Source organism: Rhinolophus sinicus, linkage group LG02 (assembly GCF_036562045.2).
Source record: "Rhinolophus sinicus isolate RSC01 linkage group LG02, ASM3656204v1, whole genome shotgun sequence".
NCBI lineage: Eukaryota > Metazoa > Chordata > Mammalia > Chiroptera > Rhinolophidae > Rhinolophus > Rhinolophus sinicus.
Window position 1 is genome coordinate 30407930 of NC_133752.1, and position 23102 is coordinate 30431031.

At 40.7% G+C, this 23102-nt stretch overlaps 2 protein-coding genes across 5 annotated transcripts in view; one reads left to right on the top strand and one right to left on the bottom strand.

The window, feature by feature from the left end:
* SGMS2 (sphingomyelin synthase 2) overlaps positions 1–9219 on the bottom strand; it is a 153853-nt gene extending 144634 nt beyond the window's left edge. For all 4 annotated transcript variants that reach the window (XM_074322686.1, XM_074322680.1, XM_074322676.1 and 1 more), the window contains exons 1-2: positions 9080–9219; positions 1934–2101 (exon numbers count right to left, since the gene is read on the bottom strand). The gene's annotated coding sequence lies outside the window, so the exon portion shown is untranslated. The remainder of the gene's footprint in view (positions 1–1933; positions 2102–9079) is intronic.
* A 176-nt stretch (positions 9220–9395) lies between these two features.
* The window catches only part of PAPSS1 (3'-phosphoadenosine 5'-phosphosulfate synthase 1), a 95828-nt gene continuing 82121 nt past the window's right edge, over positions 9396–23102 (top strand). The window contains exons 1-2 of the mRNA XM_019741988.2: positions 9396–9594; positions 20246–20360. Of these exons, the coding sequence (XP_019597547.1) occupies positions 9535–9594; positions 20246–20360 (175 nt within the window). The 5' untranslated portion in view covers positions 9396–9534. The remainder of the gene's footprint in view (positions 9595–20245; positions 20361–23102) is intronic.

Below are 23102 nucleotides of genomic sequence, written 5' to 3' on the forward strand. Positions count from 1 at the left end.
TCCTTCAGTAGATGTTTGGATAAAGAAGAGGTGGTACAATGGAATATTACTTGGCCATAAGAAAAGATGAAATACTACCATTTGCAACAACATGGATCTTGATAATATCATGCTAAGCAAAATAAGTCAGACAGAAAAAGCTGAGAACTGTATGATTTCACTCATATGTGGGATATAAAACTGAAAGCAACAAATAAACAAGACAAACAAACAAAAAAACCTCATAGATACAGACAAGCAGCATAGTGGTTAGAAGGAAAGTGGGGAAAAAAGGAGTTAGAGAAGAGTAAAGTGGGTCAAATATATGGTGATAGAAAATCTGACTTTGGGTGGTGAACACGCAATGAAATATACAGATGATGTATTACAGATTGTACACTTCAAACCTACATAATTTTATTAACCAATGTCACCCCAATAAAATTAATTTTAAAAAAGGGAAGTAAAAAAAAAATATATCGCATGTTGATTCTGTATTTTCCTGCAGCTATGTCTCATTTCTCTGCTCCATTTTGAAGCTAAACATCTTAAGGGTTGTTCTCACATGCACACCTCATTTGACCTCTAATTCATTCTTTTAAAAAAGGTTTTCACTTGTGTGTGCCGAAATTATATATCTGAATAGCTTAGATTCAAAGAATTCTACAAGGAATTTTAAGACAAAGAGCGAAGCCCTGGTCATCTTCCCCTTTTGCCCCAATTTTCCTTTCCTAGAGGCAACCACTCTTAAATCTTCTAGTAGCTAATTTGTTTGGTATATATCTTCATATCTTAAAATAAAGGGCATAATGCTATTTCTGGTCTTTATGTTCTTGGCAATATCTATTGGTTTCTTACTATGGAAAAATGAGAATTTATCTCTCTTTCTTCTCCTAACACCATTACACACACACACACACACACACACACACACACACACACACACATTTTTCATACCTTCAACCTTTCCATCTAGCCATACTGCAATTCTGTTAAGGTTTATATTCATAGTTTACATTATTATGACTAAGTATGTGTGATCTAGAGCTGAGCCATGCAGTAAAACTATTATCATCCTTGATTTTCAGCAGGATATTTTTCCTCTGGAAGAAGTGTCTCTCTCTCTGTCTCTCTGTCTCTCTGTCTCTCTCCCTCTCTCCTTTGTGTGTTGTTTTCTTCATGGAATTCTTGTTTTTTCTTTCCTTATAAAGAAGTACTCTTTTACATAAAAAGAAAGAGTCAGAAATTCACCAATGCTTTTTTGTTTTAAAAAAGAATACTTCATAAATACTTCTAGTGCCCCACCATACCCCCTCAACTCTTAATATTGTGGAGTATGCCATTCTGACTTTCACTTGTGAATATACCTCCATCATTTTCTTTGGGCCCAGTGTCCTCTCTACCTGTGTGCATTGCAATCCAAAGTACCAGGAAATGAACACCTCTGGGATTAGTCCTTAAATAATGATTGAAGGAAGTTGTATAAATACCTCAGCTCTGTCCTTTCAGGTAATATACCCTGAAGCACATGTTCGACACTGTTTCTCAGAGTTTCCTGGTAGGATTAAGCTCAATGCCCACAATGGCTTCTTGATAACACACTCTTTATTAGCTTCCTTCTTGGTCCTGTATTGCTTTCACACTCCACTAATGGTGCTTCTTGGGATCACCTCCTAAATAAATGATTTGTGCTCAAATCCTTCTTTCTAACCCTGCCTCGGGAACAACCCAAAGTAAGACAATTAGTGCTGAATGTTTCTTATTATATCACATTATAAGATACGTGATATCTGGCGTCCTAGTTTTAGAGATGTCAGATTGATCAGTGGATGCAGCTGGTATCTGCCTGATTCCTCCATTATAAAATTCCCTTTTCTACCTGTATTAGTGAAGGTTCTCAAGAGAAATAGAACCAATAGGATAGATAGAGATTTATTATAAGGAATTGACTCACGTGATCATGGAGGTTGAGAAGTCCCAAGATCTACAGTCAGCAAGATGGAGACCCAGGAGAGCTGTTCCATTCGGAGTCCAAGGCTTGAGAACCAGGAGAGCTTATGGTGGAAGTTCCAGTCTAAAAGTCAACAGGCTTAAGACCGAAGAGCCAATGTTTCAGTTGAGTCTGAAGGCAAGAAAAGACCAATGTCTCAGTTTAAGGCAATAAGGCAGGAGTCGTTTTCTCTTACTTACAAAAGAGTCTCCTTTTTGTTCTGCTCAGATCTTCAACTGATTGGATGAGGACCACCCACGTTAGGAAGGGCAATCTGCTTTACTCAGTCTATTAATTCAAATGTTAATCTCATCCAGAAACACCCTCACAGACACACCCAGAATAATGTTTAACCAAGTATTTGGGTACCCTGCAGCCCAGTCAAGTTGACACATAAAATTAACAATCATACTACCTTTTACCTAATACTTTTAGCAGCCACTGATGATTATTGCCTATATCAATTATGTCATCAGGTGTTAAAATGGTGATTTTTAAATGTCAATATTTCTTCTGCATATACTACCCAAAATTCTGTCAGTAGAAACTTTCTCTCACCAGCTATTGATTACCCAGAAATACCGTGTGTAGAGAAAGGGTACAATCAGTATGTCTTTTTTGATGACTTAGTTTTCTAAGTAGTTATCACTATTTTAACCCCAAACTCTGTCAGTTGTCTGAATCATTTTCGATATGGTCACTCCCATCAGCTGCTCTATCCATTTCATCTTCCTTAACAAGGTTCTCCAAGGGCCTTCAAACCTCTTGGAGAGGTATCTGACTGATTATCCTCTAGACACGGGACACATTCATCCTGGGATCTCCCTTCACCATCATTCTGGGAATTCCCTTTGGCTGTCTCCTGTGTGTAACCTCCTGCTTTTTGGATGCCATGTCTTTCTTTCCATTTTGGTGGAGCATATCCTCCAATATTTCCTAGAGAAAGGGTGTATGATAATTCCAAATTCTTGGTTGGAAATACTTTTATTTGAGACCTCTGAAGATGTTGGTTCATTTGTTTTCTAGCTCTCAGTGTTTTTATTGAGAACTTCAGTTCATTTTTATTCTTGGTTCTTTGTAAATTTTCCTCCTTGGGAGCTTGTAGTATTTCCAAACAATTTCAGAATTTGGGAAACAGTATTGTGAAATCTTATGCTGCTATGCTTTGTGTGTTTAAGTTTTATTCATTGAGCAGGACATTCCAGGAAGGACTCAAATCCTTCAGTTCTAGGAAATTTTGTTGAATAATTTCTTTCATTATTTCCTCCTGTGACTTTTCTCTTTCTAGATCTCCTAATATTTGGATGTTGGATTTCCTGGACTGTTATTTTAAAAAAAATTCTCCTCAATTTTTCATCTTTTGGGATTTTTTGCTCTGCATTCTGGAAGATCTCTTCACCTTTACTTCCATTCCTGCTACCTTGTTTTTAATTTCCAAGAGCCCCATTTTGTTTCCTTAATATTAAGGCCCTGCCATATATTTGATAAATCTTTTAGTATGTATCTCTAAATTTATTCTTTTAAAATATATAATGACAATATTATTACACCAAAAAAAGCAAGACTTTAATATCAAGAATCCACGGACTTCCTCAGGAGGCAAAAAAAGTTCTGATGTTCTTTATTTTTATATTAGGAGTCATTGAGGATTATTGTTTTTATCCATTATTTTGTTAGAAGGTGTAAAATGGTAATATTATAAATCTATCTTTCCTTCTTTATTTTAGCTGTACTTCTACAAAGAGAAACTTCCCTTCATCAACTTTTTCATTACATGACGTATAGTTAGTGCACGCAGTGCAGAGTAAGTGCTTAATTATTTCCCTTTACCAGTTTTGAAAATAGTATGTTGGTTCACCAACATCTTCCAAGGGTAAGAATGAGTTCTTTATAAATTATCATTATTATGAAAACCTATATTTGAACATATTTGATTTAATATCTTTGTTATTGCCCTGTAGCATTCTAATTGTGTCAGCTTTGACGTGGGAAAGCTTCTTCAAGTTGGTTCCTGAGCCCTTTTGACACAATCCTAGTACTTCTTGATAATTTTGTTGTTTCTGGTTTGACAAGATATTTCAGGTTCATTTGCATGACCCATGTTTGGAATCATGAATTTCAATTGATAGTATCATTGACTTATAATTTACCTTAAAAAATAGCCTTTCACTGAAAAAGCCTAGAAATATGGACCAACTCACAAGCAATCAATACTCCTAGAGTCCAGATTTTAATATTTGAATACCATTTCCCTCTAAGAAGAACCAAGACTTCTTCGAGAAATGGTTGATTGCAAATGTGGTGCTATGTTTTCATCTGAAGCTTAGAATCCTCTTCCTAGCTCATTCCTGTTATTAGCAGAAATCATAATTATACTGTGATGTCATTCTATATAGAGACCCCTGGTTAAGAATCCTCTATATGGCGGAGTAGGTAAGTGCTGTGCTTTTCTCCTCTCACAATCATATCAAAATTACAACTAAACTACAGACAACCATCATTGAGAATCGTCTGAAGTCTATCAGAAAAGAAGTCCTACAACTAAGAATACATGGAAGAAGCCACATCATACAGGTAGGAGGGCTGGAGACTGGGAAAGGGCTGAACCCGTACCTGTGTATGGCAGTTAAAAACCAAAGGGGATATCTCAGCTGCAGAGGTCCCCCCTGAGAATCAAGGGGTCCAACCCAACACCAAAGTCCCTAACCCAGGGTTCGTGCCGGGAAGAGAAGTCCCCATAACTCTGGCTGTGAAAACCAGCAGAGATGGTAGCTGAGTGAGATGGAGGGTAGCTGGAGTCCCAAGTATTCCTCTTAAAAAGCCCATGCATGGACTTACTCACTGATGGACTCACTCGCTCTGAGCTCCAGTGCTGGAGCAGCAGCTTGAAAGGTGCCAGGGATACGTGGGTGAGGAACTGAATTGTTGGGATTCAGGCCAAAGGCTGGAGGAGCAGCTGTTTCCCAGAAGCCACTGTTTCTTGGTTGAGCCTTCCCCCATTGCTGGCATGCAGATGCAGGTGGCCACCATATCTGAGCCTTCGTCAATCTAACCCTGCCCTGCTGATTCCCTGAGAACACGCCCCACCAACTTTCAGGCCCACCCAAGCTGTTTCCAGTGGCTTTTCCTTACAAAGGACCTGTCTTAGCTCATGCTGCTGACTTTCCTAAAATATCTCAAAGGTTTGCAAACTCCAAATAAGCACCTTGGTGTGCCTGTACCTCTTGCTGAGTCACTTCAAGCCCACCATTGGTGGCACCCAGCCTCGGTTTGAGGCTTAATCAATCCTAGGCACCTCCACGTCCAGCATGAGTGGTGGCTTTCTGTGGATTGCTTCGTAACGCATGCCAGGTGGCCCCAGGCAGGGCACAGGTTGCGACTGAACTTGGCCTTCAATGGGGCCTCTCTCAGGAGGCTGCAAGGCCGGCATGCCTGGTGGCCAGCGTTGGACCTAACCAGAGCACCACCCAGCCACTTCCAAGTACAACACAGCCAAAGGGAAGGCTGGGCAGGCAACTGAGCCTTGCTAAAATGAATCCTGCACCATGGAGTCAGCCCCTGCACAACAGCTCCTCCATTGTAGTCACAGCCAGTCCTCACAACCAACCAGCCCAAGGGTCAATCCCTCCCAAGGACATGCAAACAGCAACCAAGGCAATATAACCTACACAAGGGACATACCTGGAGTGTCAGGTGACCAGGGACACTGCCACTGAGCCCCACAGGACACCTACTAAGTCCCTCTGGTGAGACCAGGAGACATAGCAGCTCTACCTAATACATAGAAGCAAACATAGGGAGGCAACCAAAATGGGGAGACAAAACAAAAAAACAAACAAACAAACCATATCCCAAAGGAAAGAACAGAACAAAGCTCCAGGAAAAGAATGAAATGAAATGGAGACAAGAAATCTACCAAATGCAGAGTTCAAAACACTGGTTATAAGGATGCTCAATAATCTCAGTGAGAAGTTCAACAAAGAGACAGAAAACATAAAAATGGAGATAGAACACATAAAAAGGAATCAGTCAGAAATGCAGAATACAATAACTGAAATAAAGACTACATGACAAAAAAATCAACAGTAGATTACATGAAACAGAGGATCAAATCAGCAATTTAGAAGATAAGGTAGCAGAAAACACCCCATCAGAACAACATAAAGAAAAAAGAATCCAAAAACTAATGAGAGTTTAAGGGGCCTCTGAGACAGTATCAAGCACACCAACATTCACATCATAGGGTTACCAGAAGAAAAATAAAAAGAGCAAGGAACTGAAAACGTATTTGAAGAAACAATGATGGAAAACTTCCCTAATCTGGTGAAGGAAATAGACGTAGAAGCCTAGGAAGCACAGAGTCCAAACAAGATGAACTCAAACAGGCCCACACCAAAACACATTATAATTAAAATGCCAAAGTTTAAAGACAAAGAGCGAATCTTAAAAGCAACAAGAGAAAAGCAGTTAGTTACTAACAAGAGAGCTCCCATAAGACTATGAGCTGATTTCTCAACAGAAACTTTGCAGGCCAGATGAATTGGAATGAAATATTCAAAGTGATTAAAAGCAAGGACCTACAACTAAGATTACTCTATACAGCAAAGCTATTATTTGGAATTGAAAGACAGATATGTAAACAGCTTCCCAGACAAGCAAAAGCTAAAGTTCATCACCACCAAATCAGTTATACAAGAAATGTTAGAAGGACTTCTTTAAGAAGAAAAAAAGATAAATAATATGAATAACAAAATGACAATAATTACCTACTTATCAACAATTACTTTAAATGTCAATGGATTATTAAATACTCCAATCAAAAGACATGGGGTGGCTGAATGGATAAGGAAACAAAACCCATACATATATTGCTTACAAGAGAACCACTTCAGATCAAAAGAGACACAGAGACTGAAAGTAAAGAGATGGAAAAAGCTATTTAATGAAAATGAAAACAAAAAAAATGAAGTAGCAATACTTATACCAGACAAAATGTACTTTAAAACAAAGGTTATAACAGGAGACAAAGAAGGACCCAGTAATCCTACTTTCTGGGTATCTGAAAACACTCAAAACACTACTTCGAGAGGACAAGTGCATCCATATGTTCACTGTAGCATTATTTACAATAGCCAAGATATGGAGGCAACTTGGGTATCCATCAATGAATCAACTGATACAGAAGAAGGGACACATATAAACAGTGGAATATTAATCAGTCATTAAAAGAATGAAATTTTGCCATCTGCAATATAGTGGATAGACCTAGATGGTATTGTGCTGAATGGAATAAGTCAGACAGAGAAAGACAAATATCATATTATTTCACTGTATGTGGAATCTGAAGGACAAAATAAATGAACAAACAACATAGAAACAAACCCATAGATACAGAGAGTATTTTGATGGTGGCCAGATGGGTGGAGAGTTAGGGGGATGGGTAAAAGAGAGGATGGGAGTAAGTGGTACAAATTGGTCATTACAAAATAATTATGGAGATGTAAAATATAGCATAAGGAATACAGTCAATAATATTGTAATAACTATGTATGGTGTCAGGGGGTTACTAGATTTACTGGGGTGATCACTTTGTAACTTATATAAATGTCTAACCATTGTGTTATACACCTGAAACTAATGTAATATTGTATGTCAACTGTAATTGAAAAAAATGTTTTTTTTAAAAAGCATCCTCTAGAAAAAGCTATAGGGAAACATTGATATTTTAACTGATCTAATAACAAGATCTAATTTTCATTTTAGAAATACCACTCTGACAGAAATGTCAAGAATGTTGGGGTTGGCAGGTGTATAGAGAGCAGCTGCACCGCTAGGTATTCAGTTAAGGAGCTTAGTTGTGATTCAGGCTGAATACGGGAAAGGCCTAATTTAAGGCAGTAGCAGTGTGGTAACTAAATAGGGGACCCATTTACTAGTTATCAAGAGTTAGCAACTTCAAGTTTTAGATATTGGGTGTGTGTATTGAGGGGAGAGGTTGTTGGATTATGGAGGAGCAGAGCTTCAAATTACCATCTTGGTGCCAGGCCCAAGCTGTGGAGAAGAGCTCAGAGTAATGGAAATGGGAAAAGAGGTAAGTCATGCAGGAAGCCCCCCCCCCCCCCCCCCCCCCCCCGACTCCCAGCTCACCCTCCTATAATCTAGCCCTGGAATAATTAGGTGAATTTGAAAATGTTGTCCACAGGTGGGCATTCTACCCTGTGTGGTACCAGCTGGCCTCCTAAGCCTGAATGTCAGCCCTCTAAGGATTTCTTGAGGAGCGAATCATATAGAGGCTCCTTTTCAGCTGACTCAGTGAAAAATACTAGGCAGAAATCTCCTGACGTGAAGAGAAGTCTCCAAGTGGGTGTTAACCAAAACGGGTTAGCTTGTAATACAGAAAAGCGTTAATTTGAGCAAAAGAATTGCACTCTGAGGGACTCAGATTCAGGTGACAATCTAAAGTGTGCTCTGGAGAGAACAAAGAAAGGCAGGGTTTATAAGGGCAAAAACCACTATGCAATTCTTCCATGCAAATAAAAGATTGCTGGCTAGGTTAACAGGGATTGGTTAGTTCCAATGTGCACATGAGGGAGGTGAAAATTACAAGAAAGGAAACAAAGTCCATATATTTCCATGCAGCATTTGATGTTCTAGGATGTTTATGGCTCAGCGTCGAACTGAGTTTAGCAACAGCTTAGCGACTTAATAGTGGCTCTGAGAACTGAGCGACAAGATGTGCATAGGCCCAACTTTCTTAATAGCCTTCTGACTCTTAAGTGACTCTCTTAGCAATGCTTATTCTATTTTATTTTCTCCAGTACCATGTGGGAGAGGCACTTTGCAAATAACCACTAAGCCCAGCCGAGGTATTAGTCACTGATGTCCAGAGATGGTACATTGTCCTTTTGAAATTATGCGTCGAGAATTTTAAAGCAAAGGAGAACGTGCGCAAAATGAGTTGTTCAGTAAATCAATTCTTCCCTTTCCACGGATGGAGAGAACCCATTTTTAAACATGACCAGGATAACATGGGCACAGACTAAGCTGACACAGGACTGGTGGACGGGTTCACGGAGGAAAAGCAAGAAGGGCGGAACTCCACGTCAGTACCTTCTCCTCACTAGTATTAGCGCGAAGAGCCAGGAGTCAGTCATCTTCCCTGCCCTTCACGCAGAAGCACGCGCCTGGGACTCCGGCTCAGCCTCCACGCATGCGCAGCGCAAACCAGCTGACCCAGCCTCGGTTCCACGATCATCTTCCCAAGCGGCGTCTCTTCCTCAGAATTAAGAAGGAGGAGTGTCGTGGGCGCTCGAAGCCCCGCCCTCGGCTCGTCCTCGGGTTCTTGCCTGTCGCTTCGTCCCTCCCCACATACCTCTGCCCAGACGCTTTGGGAAGGCCCGGCAGACGCACCCGTAGCCGGAGTCGCGAGCACGAGCGCGTGCGTACGTCTGCGCGTGCCGGCCCCGACGCGAGGAGACCCCGCCTCCTGCCCCGCCCCCGCCGGTCCCTCCTCCTCCTGCGGTCCGGGCACCGAGAACCCCTGTAGCCCAGCGCACTCTGCAGCCATGGAGGTCCCCGGGAGCCTGTGCAAGAAAGTCAAGCTGAGCAATAACGCGCAGAATTGGGTGAGTGGGGCCAGAGGAGGCTGGGAGCCTCTGCAGCTGGTTCCAGAGCCGCTGCCTCCCTCCCGCCTCCTCTGCATCCTCCCTAGAGCCCCGGGGATGGGTACCCGAGGCCGCGGCGCCTTCCAGTTGGGGTGGTGGCGGGGGGGGCGGGGTGCAGGGCGGAGTGGGGCGGCGGGGGTCTGGGGTTGGGCCGCGAATGCGATCCGACCTGCAGTCAATGGGAAGGACGACCCCTTCCCCAGCTCCTCGACTCGGATGAGGCCTCGAGTTAAAAATCTTTCCTGAGTGAGCTGGCGGCTGCCGGAACCTGCACCCCCGACGGGGGAGCCGCACGCATCCCCTGGAGTGGCATGAAGGTCTGCAGAGGAGGCGGAGGCGGGCGCCTTCCGTGTGTTGCTGGTTTTTCTTGGCTCTGCCAGTGCAGTTAGCTCAGGTTTGGATCCGTCTCCAAGTCTTTCCATTTCTGAGTTTCACTGAAGGGAGACTACCCAACAATGTGGCCATTCATGAGTTGAGACTGCCCTGAACTGAGGTTCTTTGTGGCTCCGTGTTAAATTGGAATGCCTAACAAATAACATGGAGTTTTAAGACTCGATTACTAGAGACTGGAAGGTGTGGGAAGACTAATGGTTTATAACGTTTAGTTAGCAACTATTCCCAGCTGACTTTGATGGTCAGGTAGTGTGTCCTCATTGAGGTTCCTCTTCCTTTCTTAATTGTTCCTTTGATAAGAAAAAGCCTTCAGCTGAGAGCATAAGTACCCATCAGGGTGGGGGTGGGGTCCAAATTGGCAGTCTGGAAAGGAGCTGGTTTTAGGTTTCGGTGGACATTTTTATTGCACAGTACAACAAAATCACTAGGTTTAAACACATCCTTGCAAATCATTACCCTTGGTGAATCAAAGAAAAAAAGTTATTTCAGGCAAATGTTCATTTGCAGTTATTAATTTACCATATCTGTTGCCAAGGATTCTCACCTGATTCCTTTTCTTTCAGTTATTAACTCTTAGGTGACAAGGGAAAGGAGGTACAAGGTAAATTAGAATATTGGAAAGAGCACGGGCCTAAGTGGCCTGGTCTCTGGTTCCAGCTGTGTGATCTTGAGGAAAATCACTTCTTTATACCTCAGCTGATTAGGGGTATGATAGTGTGTACTGCACAGGGTTATTTTGAGAAGTAAAGAATATAATGAATTTGAAAGTGCAATGAAGCCACTGCCCTGAAACTATTGATGCTGCTTCGGCTGCCATGAGTATTTCCCGGTTAGGGTAATACGGTCGACTAAATTAGGGTATGTAAAGGTAATTTCAGTTACACCATCCATTGCTTATTTATTTACTGTTCTGTGTGCCAAATAAGTGCATATTCTTTGTAGAGACCTGTGCTAGACATGGAAAAAATAAAAAAATGAGGGACTCAGTGCTTTGCATTCTCGATGCTCATGGCCTGACTGGAGTCGTAAGTGGTCTTTGCCAGGTGATGAATTTATTATCCTTATGACCACGGTGAGTAGTCTAGACAAGTTTTTTTTTTCTAAGTTTAGAGGAGAGATTAATTTAGCCTGGGTATTTTTTTGGGGAGGGTTTACAGAGGAACATGTGCTTAGATTTCTGAGGCAGAGGAGATATGTGTGAATAAGGGTTGGAAATAAGAATTTTTATTTTTATTCCAGGACCAAGTAAGAATTGAACTACTTTGGAGAGTTTTTGTTGAGTGGAGATAAATTGGACAGTGTGGGGTAGGTTATGTAGTTGTTAATGTTTGCCTGCAGAGTTAAGACTTGATTTTGTGGGAGAGTTTTGATGAGGCTAGGATTTTTAATTTTTTGGGCCTTGTAAATCTTTCTTTCCCCCAATAGGGAACACCCACCATTTTTCCCTTTCACGTACGTAAATCAACGGATAGGCACAAGTGTGAAGAACCCATACACCTTTAATGTTCCCATTACATGATAAAATTGGTGTTCCAGGAACACCTGTCTTTGGAAGCAGTTAGACATTGTTAGATCCCAGATGTGGAAGCCCTGGAGAATAGACAGGGTTATAGTGAGGTTTCAATGAGTTACAAGCATACCTCATTTTATTGCACTTTGCAGATACTGTGTTTTCAGCAGTATTGAGGCAAGATCCTCCTCCAGCAAATAGATTACGACTCTGACTCACTGAAAGCTCAGGAGATGGTTGCGATTTTTAGCAATAGAGTATGTTTTAATCAAGGTATATACATTGTTATTTTTAGACATAATGCCATTGCACACTTAATAGAATACAGTATAGTGTAAACATAATTTTTATGTGCACTGAGAAGCCAAAAATTTTTGTGACAGACTTTATTGCAATATTTGCTTTATTGCTGTGGTCTGGATCTGAACCTGCAATACCTCTGAGGTATGCCGGTAATAGATTTGAAGCGTACCTGGCACATGCCTTTATTCCAGGTGCTGGGGAAGCAGTGGTAAAAACCAGAAAAGAGTCCTGCTCTCATGGATGTTACATTCTACCTGGGAAAGAGTTAAATAAAAAGCAAATAAAAGTGAATGAAATAATTTTCCCTTTTATCAGTTCTACCGTTTCCGAACAATTTGTCCCTTACACTGTTAGATGCCTTTCATAGAAGGATTTTGGGGAAGACTGTAGTGGTCCACAAATGAAAGAAAGATGTAGAAATGGAACTCACAGCATATCAAAAGACAACCAAGAGGCCAGTGTATTCATTCTTCAGAGCATTGGTCTGGCTGTGGTCAGGGGCAGGTATTGATCTTACTACCCTTCAAACTAGGGAGATGCTGCTGGAATTGTCCAAAAAAAGGGAAAAGCTGGACTTTTACTAAGAACGGAATCTTGATGTTGACTAACAACAAGAAGAAGAATGATAGCCAGGTCTAGATCTGTGTTGTCAATCTGGTAGCCACAAGCCACCAGTGGCAACTTAAATTTAGTAAAATTAAAAATTATTTTCCTTCGTTTCACTGGCCATCACATTTCAAGTGCTCTATTGCTACATGTAGCAAGTGGCCACTGTATTGGAAAGCACAGTGGGGAACAGTTTCATCTAAGTACGATGCTCTACTGGACAGGACAGGCCTAGATGGTCACTTTGGGATGGATGCCAACATTTTTTTTCTACTTATCTATGTATTTACGTATTCACGTTTTTATTTTTACTTTCTTCCCAGGGCAAGGAAATTTTGAGAGACAGTGGCTATTATCACTGTTTTAGGCAATTCTGCAGCCCTGGCTTCTTGAGGGTACCCAGCAGTAGTAGCCTGCCCTTAGCATACTTGCTTCTCTAAATGTGAATTGTGAAATAAGCTTCCACAGCCTGGCTCTGTTACATTGAATTTTGAGGAGTAGTTCTCTACTCCAGTGGTTCTCAACCTGGTAGAATACCCCCACCCCTAGGGGGCATTTGGCAATATCTGGAGACATTTTTGGTTGTTAATTTGTGTATGTGTGGTGGGTGGTGCTTCTGGCATCTAGTGGGTAAAGGGCGGAGATGCTGCTAAACATCCTAAAGTGCATAGGACAGCTCCCATGATAGATGATCTGGGCCAGAAAGCCATTCATGCTGAAGTTGAGAAACCCCGTTCTCTTGGCTTTGAGTAAGAAAAAGGGGGGAAAAAATTACACAAATCTGAAATGCAAAAGTAGTAATTTAAAATAAATCCAATTGATAATAGCATTTTCTCTTCCACCATCTCTTGCTCTGAGATGGGTCAATTACCCCTAGCACCCCAACAGCAAAACTCCAGCTCTGATTTGTTTTAAAAGTACATTAGTTCAAATGAAGAGAACAGTGTTTCTTTTTGGTATTCACCTAAGTGGTAATCATTTTAGTGAACTATCCTTTCCTAAGGACATAGTTCTTTACCAAATACGTTTTAACTGAGTAAAATAGTGTAAATATTAGACATTATTTTATAGAAGTCTATTTTCTAACTAGATACTTTCTGAATTTATTTTTTTATTAGTTTTAGATGTCTCTTTTCTAACTTTAGATGAATGCAGCCGTTTATTCAGGCTCCTTTCTCTCCTCTCTAGTTCCTTTGATTCTTGCATCCCTTCTCTTTGTTTTTATCTCTCTATTGTGTTAAGTGTACAATTCAGTGTTTTTTTTTTGTATATTCAGAGTTGTGCAACCATCATCAATATCTAATTTTAGATATTTTCATCACCGCCAACAGAAACCCTGTACCCGTTAGCAGCCTTTCCCTATCTTACTGCTTCCCTGCTTCCAGCCCTTGACAACCAATAATACACTTTGAGTCTCTGGATTCCTTCTTTTAGACTTTCCTGTAAATGGAATCATACAGTATGTGGCCTTTGTGTGTGTCTTCTTTCACTTAACGTAAGTTTTCAAGGTTGATCCATGCTGTAGCATGTATCAATATTTTATCCCTTTATATAGTTGAATAGTATTCCATTGTGTGGCTATACCACCTGTTGTTCATTTATCATTTGATAGACATTTGACTTGTTTCTGCTCTTTGGCTGTTATGAATAATGTTGCTATGATCACTCCTGGTTTTAATAGTTAATTTCAACCTTTGAGGTAGACATTAATGTAGTTTTGGCTGCCCAGCCTCTGAACTGGCCCCACTGTCACTGTAGTCGAAGCAGGAGTCTGTCACAGTGCAGTGATTTCTTTATCTGTTTGTAGTCAGTGCCCTTCCCTGAAGAGTTTTGTTCTCTTATCCCCAGTGTCTAGAAGGGATCAGTCAGCAATACCGAGTGAATGAATAGGTAGTTCCAGACTCATTTTTGACTTCTAGGAATCTCTGAAGGCTAGAATCCCCATCTGGAGCTCCTCCAGCGGCTCTTCGATTGAAGGTATTAATATTTTAAAAAAATCTATTAAGTAAGTATTCTTTAAATACTCTTTAATCTTTAAAACAGAATAGTTTGAGAGGCAAAATGTATATGCAGAGTGTGCATGACAATTGTTGGCGATCAGATAAGCGTGCTGGTAACTTAGTTCTGATTCAGGTTTGGGGTGAGCCTAAGGTTTGCTTCCTGCCAAGCAACCAGTGTAGCTGGGCATGCTTTGTGGTCCTGTCGTCCTCCCAAGGTTAAAGTGTAGCCTTCTCAAGTTGTTTTCTCAACCTCCAGGAATTTAATGTCTCTGCTTTTGCTATTTGTCTTTGGCTTGCTAATGTTCAAAAGATTAATTTCAGTTATCAGAAACTGAACTAACGGTTTTAGTTATCAGTAACTGTGAACTTAGGGTTTCTTCACATTGCATTTTATCATCTCTTCAGGTTTATCCAAATATGTCTTGGGACATAAAAGAAATGTGCCTATTACCATTTCAGGGATTCTCTTTGGAGCGATACACTGGTTTAGCAGTCAGTTTAAGGTGGATTGTGGGATGGGTGGTAGACGTGGAACTCCAGAATTATGCTTGATATTTGATGTGCTCCGTGCCTTTACTTAAAAATGCAGAGTTCTTTGCTTAAAAATGCAGAGTTCTTAAAATGATAATAAAGTCGTAAAGCATGAACTTCTCTAAATAACATCATAGGAAAAGTTAATTTGCCCCGTAGGGAAGTGGATCAAATAACAAAACAGCCCACGTGGAAATTAAGGTTCAAACGGGCACAGGGCCACTTGTGTGGATGATGAGGACAGAAGTTTGTAAAATGTACAGAAAATGTGCAGTGTGAATACCAGAGGCCATGTGACTAGCCTAGTAAATAGAACTGATAGTCATTTAGTCCCAAACTTAGAAAGTGAATGAGTTCTTTTGAAACAGATTGTCCCAGTTCTGCTAGACTTAAGATTTCTGAATGTCAGTCATCATGTCATTTGCAAGTTACACAGAGAAAACATCATACTTTAAAATAAATGCCTTGTATGTAACTTGTAGTGAGTGCTGGCTGGACACAAGAAGAAAGGGTGGGCATTGTGGAAAAAAACAAAGAACTATAACTCATAGTGCTTGACCTGGCTCCCAACCAAGTCAAAATATATACACACAAAAAGACCAAAAAGTATAAAAAGTATAAAAAGTAACAAACAAACAATATGGACAGGAAATGTTGTAGGGACTGTAACACGTAACCAGACCATTGAAGACAGAATAGGACTAGCTTCAGAAGGAAATACTGACAGACTCTTGGTCTTTAGTGAGTGAGTCAGAATTGTCGTGTTTTCCTGGCAGAATTATAGAAAGGATTTGGCTAGAGTGGGTGGAAAGGAAAAGAAAGGGGAAGGGGAACTAGAAGAAGATTGCATATGAAATTGGCCTTCAGATGCTTATAAAGTTCAGGCATATGCCCACCCCCTTGCAGTTCCAGTAGTTTTAAAAAGTGCTCTTTGATTTACTCTGAAAAACTGGGAGGGTGGAGGAGAATGTAGCAAATCCTTTTGTTCCCTTCCCCCTTTTGTATACCCCCCCTACTCCAGTTCAAGCCGTTGTTTCACAGTCTAGTTGTGAAGGACACTGCTCCCTGGCCCATGCTGGTATTATGAGCCTTGGGGGGGGGGGGGGGGGGGGCCCTGAGGCCCTCCGTCACTGGTTGTTGGCCGGCTGTTCACAGCAGGTCATGACAGTTCTCGCCGGCTGCACTTGCAGCCCATGGCGGCCCATAGTAGCCCGCAGCAGCCCACGGCCGCTCACCCTCTTTGCCAGCCACTCATGCAGGCCACAGGCTGCTCCTGGCAGCACTTGCAGCTCATGGCGGCCCATGGTAGCCCGCAGCAGCATATGACAGCCCTTGGCAGCTCTCGCCAATCTCTGGCTGCTCACGGCAGCCCAGCTCCAGGGATAGCCGTTGTTCACAATCTTAGCTGTAGGGGGCGCAGCTCACTGGCCCATGTGGGAATCGAACCGGCGACCTCATCCTTAGGAGCACAGAGCTCCAACCGCCTGAGCCACCGGGCTGGCCCACAAATCCATTTTTTTAAAGTTTATTTTTTTATTTGAAAAAATATCAAACATAGATAAACAATAAGCCTCCTTATATTCAGACTGCCATATTTGCTGCCAGAATTTTTTTAAATGTAGGAGGCGAGAAACCCCAAGGGAGCATTCTTTTCTAGTGATTAAATTCGATGATCTCGGCTTATCTGTATTTTCTGTCAGCCATAGCCTGTCAGCTAATTTTTATACATTTTACTAAATTTACTAAGAAAATCAGAAGACATGTTATAGGGCTAAATTGAATTAAAATTCATCAGGCACATGTTTTTGCTTGCCCAGAAGCAAAGTAGCTTGGGAAAAAAGTCCCCAAACAAAATGACCAAGTCAAACCGGTTCTGCAAATGTAGGAAACTAACTTGTCCAGCACCGTCCTCTCTGCTTCCCCTGTTTCCCTTCTTCAGACTCGGTTCCCTTCTCTGCCCAGGCAGCCTGGCTGGGAGCTAAAACTAGTCACCTCAGGGACGAGATGCCCCTGCTTCCCCAGAGATGCAGATGTCTGTGGCCGAAACCCTGTTTTTTGTTTTAAGATATTGGAAATGCAGAACTGGAAAGTTATGTTTGCTTCATCAGCTTATTGAAAAGAAATGGCTCAGGAGACCCGTGTTCTAATTTTCTTAAGTGATTATTGAACATGTAAAAGCGTAATTTTATTGGAAATACATCTACACATGAGATGATAAGTTGGGGTGGGGGTGGCTTCTGGGGTATGCCTGTTAAAAAAATTGTCCAGCTGTGCCTTTGGCCCCAGAGGATTTTCCACTTGAGGGCAGTGAGTGATATTAGTAAGTAATAGATAGTAAGCCTCAGATGGGCAGAGATGCCTTTCTCCCGTACTGGGAGGCGTGGGAAGCGGGAGGTGTGAAGAGCGATTCTGAGCCTTAGGCACCTTCTCTGGCAGACGCTTGTAGAAGGACTACTTCGGGAAAGTGCAGGTCTGGATGGAAATGTGTTCCTTTATCAAGCCCATGCTTACATACCTACAAGGGTGTTTGTTCCCCATTTTGAAAACCTCTGGGCCAAACCACAGCCCTGTGTGGATTCGTATCTGACTGTTCCATGTGTCCCCCCCCCCCCCCCCCCCCGTGGCTGTGGAAAACAGGGTCACAGTGACTCGTTCTTGCTTTAAATTTATGATTGTTGACTTCACATGAGTCCTTCAGGCTGCCCACAGTCATTCGAGATTCCCTAGTCGCCTTTTCATGTTGTGCTTGATGGCCCCTTTGGAAAGTGCTTCCCCCAAGGGTCTTAAATGTCATCAGAGGTCTTAAATGCCTTCCTTTTGGTGAAGCCTTTGCTGGCCATCTTGTCTAAACATCACTTCTCTGATATTTCACATTTTTTTGCATTATTTTTTCCTCTTTGAGACTTAATCCTGTTTATATAATTTACTTATTTATCTTGGTGTTTTCATTTTCTTCATCTCTCCCCTTAGTCCATTGGTTTTCAAATTTGAACTTACATCAGAATCGTTTGGAGGGCTTTACACTCAGATGGTTGGGCCCCAGTCCATTTTCTGACTTAACAGGCCTTGGGCAGGACCTGGGAATTTGCATTTTGAACAGTTCCCTAGAGATGCTGAAGCTGCCAGTCTGGGGCAGCACTTCGAGAACCGCTGCACTAGGAGTGAGGACTAGATAACCTCCATGAGGAGATTTTATTGGTATCGTTCGCTTCTGTTTCATCAGCACCCGGAAGAATGTCACACGTGTAGTGTGGATTCAGTAAGTATTTTTTGAATGAACGAGGAACATAACTGTCTTGAAAAATAAGAGCTGCAAGCAATATGAAATATAAATACCCTATCAAAAGAATGTTGACACCTATTTTATAAAGACATGGCTTGTTGCAAAGAACCTAAATTATATTTTTGCTCCATAGGAAGAGGAAATGGAGGCTATGTAATTCATTTGTTTTTAGGAAAGCAGCATTATTGAGATATAATTTGCATATTATTCAAATCAATTCACCTGCTTAAACTGTACAATTCAGTGGTTTTTAGTATATTTACAGAATTGTGCAACAATCACCACAATCAATTTTGGAGTGTTTTAATTAGCCCCCCAAAAACCCTGTACCCTTAGCAGTTACTCCCCATTCCCTTCTCCCCCACCCTCCCAGCCCGAAGCAACTACTAATCGATTTTCTATCTCTGTAGATTTGCCTATTTTGGACAGTTTGTATAAATGGAATTACAAAGTATGTGGCTTTTGTGACTGGATTCTTTCATTCGGCCTATGTTTTTGAAGTTCATCCTTTCATAGCATGTATTAATACTTCATTCCTTTTTATTGCCACATGACATTCCATTATGTGGATATACCATGTAATGTTGTTTATATCTTGTTTATCTAATTATCAATTGATGGACACTTTTTGGCTTTTATGAATAATGCTGCTGTGAGCATATGTGTAGTCTTTGTGTCCACATGTTTTCATTTCTTGTGAGTGTATATCTAGGAACTGAATTGTTTGCTCATGTGGCAACTCTGTGTTTAACATTTTGCAGCCCTGCTGTTTTCCGGAGTGGCTGCACTGTTTCACTTTCCCACCAGCAAGTGTATGAGGAGCCCAATTTCTGTCCTCACCAGCGCTTGCACTGTCTGTCTGTTTGATTATAGCCATTCTAGTGGGTGTGTAGTCGTAGTGCACTGTGGTTGTGATTTGCATTTCCCTGATGGCTAATTACGTTGAACATCTTTTAATGTGCTTCTTTGCCGTTTGTGTTTTTTCTTTGGAGAAATGTCTATTCGGATCCTTTGAGGCCTATGTAATATTTGTCCTTTTTGTTCAAGAATAAGAAAGTATGGGAGAACAGTTGCATTTCACTTTCTTTTTTTGTGGAATAACTACAAATAATAACCAATGCATTCCACTTTTTTTCATCATACATTTCATGATACCTGCGGACATCGCTTTGCACACTTATTCAGGAGGCTGCTCAAATGGCACCGTCTCAGAGGCCTTTCTTGATAATCCTGTCTAAAGAGGCGCTCATCCCCTGTGTCTCTTCCCAGTCTTACCCTGTTTTGTTTTTCTACAGTGTGGTTATCCCTCTCTGATATTATAATTAAGTTGTATTGGTTTGTCTCCCCCAGTGGAATGTAAGCTCTGTGAGGGTGGGGACCCTGTTTTGTTCACGTGCTGTTCTAGTAGGGCCTCAGAAAATGTTGGCTGAAGTTTAGTGGTTACAGAGGGTAAGGAAGGTAGAAGAGGATAAAGGGGGTCAAATATATGGTGACGGAAGGAGATTTGACTTTGGGTGGTGAACACACAATGCAGTATATAGATGATGTATTATAGAATTGTACACTTGGAACCTAGATGATTTTGTTAACCTATGTCACCCCAATAAATTTAATTAAAAAAAGAAAATACTGGCTAAATGAATGACTGAATAAATGAATGTGTGAACAAACTGGGCTCTGCAGTCCACCACTTACTAGATACGGGAGCTTGGGCAGGTTATTTAACTTTTCTCAGGTTTAACATCATCTGCAAATCACAGTCATAAGAGTTTGTGTCCTTGGGTAGCTGTAGGATTAAATTGTGAATGTAAAGCACTTAACACTGCCAGTTACTCCAAAGGAAAAAAGCTCACTGTTAGTTTTAATCTTTTTCTTGTGTTTAGCATGTTATATACAGTAATGACTAGAGTTTGCAAGGAATTTGTGTGTTTACATTTTAAAAGATTCAAGTGAACAAGAATTCTTTCTTTTTCCCCCTTTTCCCAGGGGATGCAGAGAGCAACTAATGTCACCTATCAAGCTCATCATGTCAGCAGAAACAAGAGAGGGCAGGTGGTGGGGACCAGAGGTGGCTTTCGTGGCTGCACAGTTTGGCTAACAGGTACAGTCAAAGAGAGATAAACCAGTTTATTTCAAAAGCAGTGTCATGGACAGCCTTGAACTAGGAGTAAGCATATTTAAATATTGAGCATAGTGCTTGCACCTGGAGTGTCGTAACATGTAACTGACAAAGTTGCTTAATAACAACATATTTCCTTTTGGTGATTGCAATTGTTCTTTATAGAATTGCTGTTGAAATGAAAGGAAAAACCAGAATGTATCTTAAAACTACCTTCTAGTTGATAACTACATTACATTCTATAGAGTTTTACATGAAAATAAGACCTGGATTCTGCCTTCAAGAAGCTAATAGTGTAAACTACATGAAGAGAAAGAATGAGTGATAAAGATAATCCAGTTCTATATTTCAACTTTTGCCTCTCATTGGTTCTCGTGTTGGTTTTCCCAGTGTCTCTCTTTGGGCTTAGTCATAGCAGGCTGGGGAGATGGTAAATTCATGCAGATTCTGAAGGTAGGTTTAAAAATGATGGATCGTTTCACTTCTAGGAATTGTATTTAAAATTTAGATACATCTCACCAAATTGCCTACTTAAATTTTATACCCATTTAATCGCCCACCAATAGTGTGGGAAGAGGGTGCATTTCCAATGTCTTTGTCAACACTAGATACTGCCAGTCCTTAAAAGTTTTGCTGATTGTTAAAAACGACATTCCTATTTTTCATTTTAATATTAAAAATTTTCGTTTTGTTTTTGTATGAGAGAAGACAGCATTCTCACAATCTTCCATCTCCTCATTCTTAAGTCTAGATTGTTGTTAAATGGTTGCTTTTACATTGTAAAACTTAACATTCTGTTCTCAAATCTTAAATGTCTGTAATTGTTTATATTTGAATTCTCTAAGTAAATTCACTACTCACCTCACCATCAGTTCTTTTATTATGGCATACTCACTCATGAGCTCTTTCTTTGAGTGAAGTTTTGTCTGTGTTTTATTGTTAAGTTGTTTTGGTAAGCTGGTTTATTGTTGTGTTCTGAATTCCCTGAGTTTTTATTTTTGAGACTGTCTCTCTATTATGACTGCTTGTCTGGGTAAAACATATATTTGGTACATACTGTCTTTGTCTGGAATTCTTAAAACACTACTCCACTGTCTTCTGGTATTAAATGTTGTGAAGAAGTGTAGGACTAATCTGATTTTTTTGTTTGTTTGTTTCTGAAGAGGAGCTTTCCTTTTTCATCTGGATACCTGAAGAGTTATTTCTTTTCTTGTATTTTCTTTTAGAAGTTTGCATTTCTCATTTAGGCCCTTTATCCATCTGTAGTTGATTTTTGTGTGTAGTGTGAGAGACGGATCCATTTTTTCATTTTCCATATGGATAATCAGTTGTCCCAAGAACATATATTGATGAGGATATCCTTTGTCTGTGATCTGCAGGATCAGCTGTCATGTATCAGGTTTTCCCTTACGCGTGGATTTGTTCCGGGGCTCTGATCTGTTCTACTGGTATCCTTGTCGATTCCTCGTTGTTACCACACTATCTTAATTATTGTATTTCTATCAGTCTTGAAATTCAGTGCAGTAAGTCCTCTTACCTGATTCTTCATTAGAAATAAGACTTTTTCTCTCTCTTGTTTTTTTTGCCTCTTTGCATTATTGTATAAAATTTTAAATCCATTTAACCAATTCCCCCAAAACCCTGTTAGGATTTAGTTTGGGATTATATTATATGTACAGGTCAATCTGGGGGAAAACTCGATCTGTAGAATACTGGATATTGGGTACTCCTTTTCTTGAACATGGTCTAGTCCATTCATTTTACCACTAACAATGCTAATAAATACTGTTTATCAGATTTTTTGGTGCTTTATGGTCCTGTATGTATTCAGTTTTCATAATTGTGTATTTGAAAAGAACGTGTGTTTTCCTGATGTGTACAATAGTCTCTATATGTTCATTAGCTCAAGCTATTTAATTATGGTGTTAAATCTTCCATTGCCTTCATTGATTTTTTTTTTGAAGATATTGGAAATGGAAGTCAAGATTTCTTTCTTTTTCTTGCAATTCAGTAGCTTAACCAGGATCTGTCAAGTGGTTTGTATGCCCTTTTCCTGGACAACGGTTTGCTTTTTCTCAGATTTTATTTGAGATACATTTACTTGTTTTGTGTTTTTACTTTGGTTTGTGTATTAGTATCCCAGGACTGCTGAGGCAAATCACTACAAACTGTGACTTCAGACAACAGACATTTGCTTTCTCCTAGTTCTGGAGGCCAGAAGTCTGAAGCAAGGTGTTGGCAGGGTTGATTCCTTCTTTGCACTCTGAGGGAGCATCCGTTCATGCCTTGCTCCTTGCGTGTGGAGGTCGCTGGCAATCCCTGGAGTTCTTTGAGTAGTAGAGGTGTCACTTTACCTGTGCCTGTCCTCCCACCACCCTCTTCTCTCTGTGTCTTCATGTGGCTGCCTCATGAAGACACCAGCCATTGGATTTAGGGTCCACCCTCATCCTGTGTGACCTCATTTTGCATCCACAAAGACCGTATTTCCAAATAAGGTCACATTCTGAGGTTCCATGTAGACATGAATTCTGGGGGAACACTATTCAACCCAGTACGGTCGGTTTCTCTCCTTCAGGTATCCCATATCTTAGTTTTGGCTTGTCTATCTTGTATTACCTGTAGATTTTCTTTAACTGCTTTAAAGTGTTTGCATTTTTGTCCATGTTCACTGTAATCATTTCAATGAAAACGTCTGTGTCAGTAATTCAATGTCAGCAATGTCAA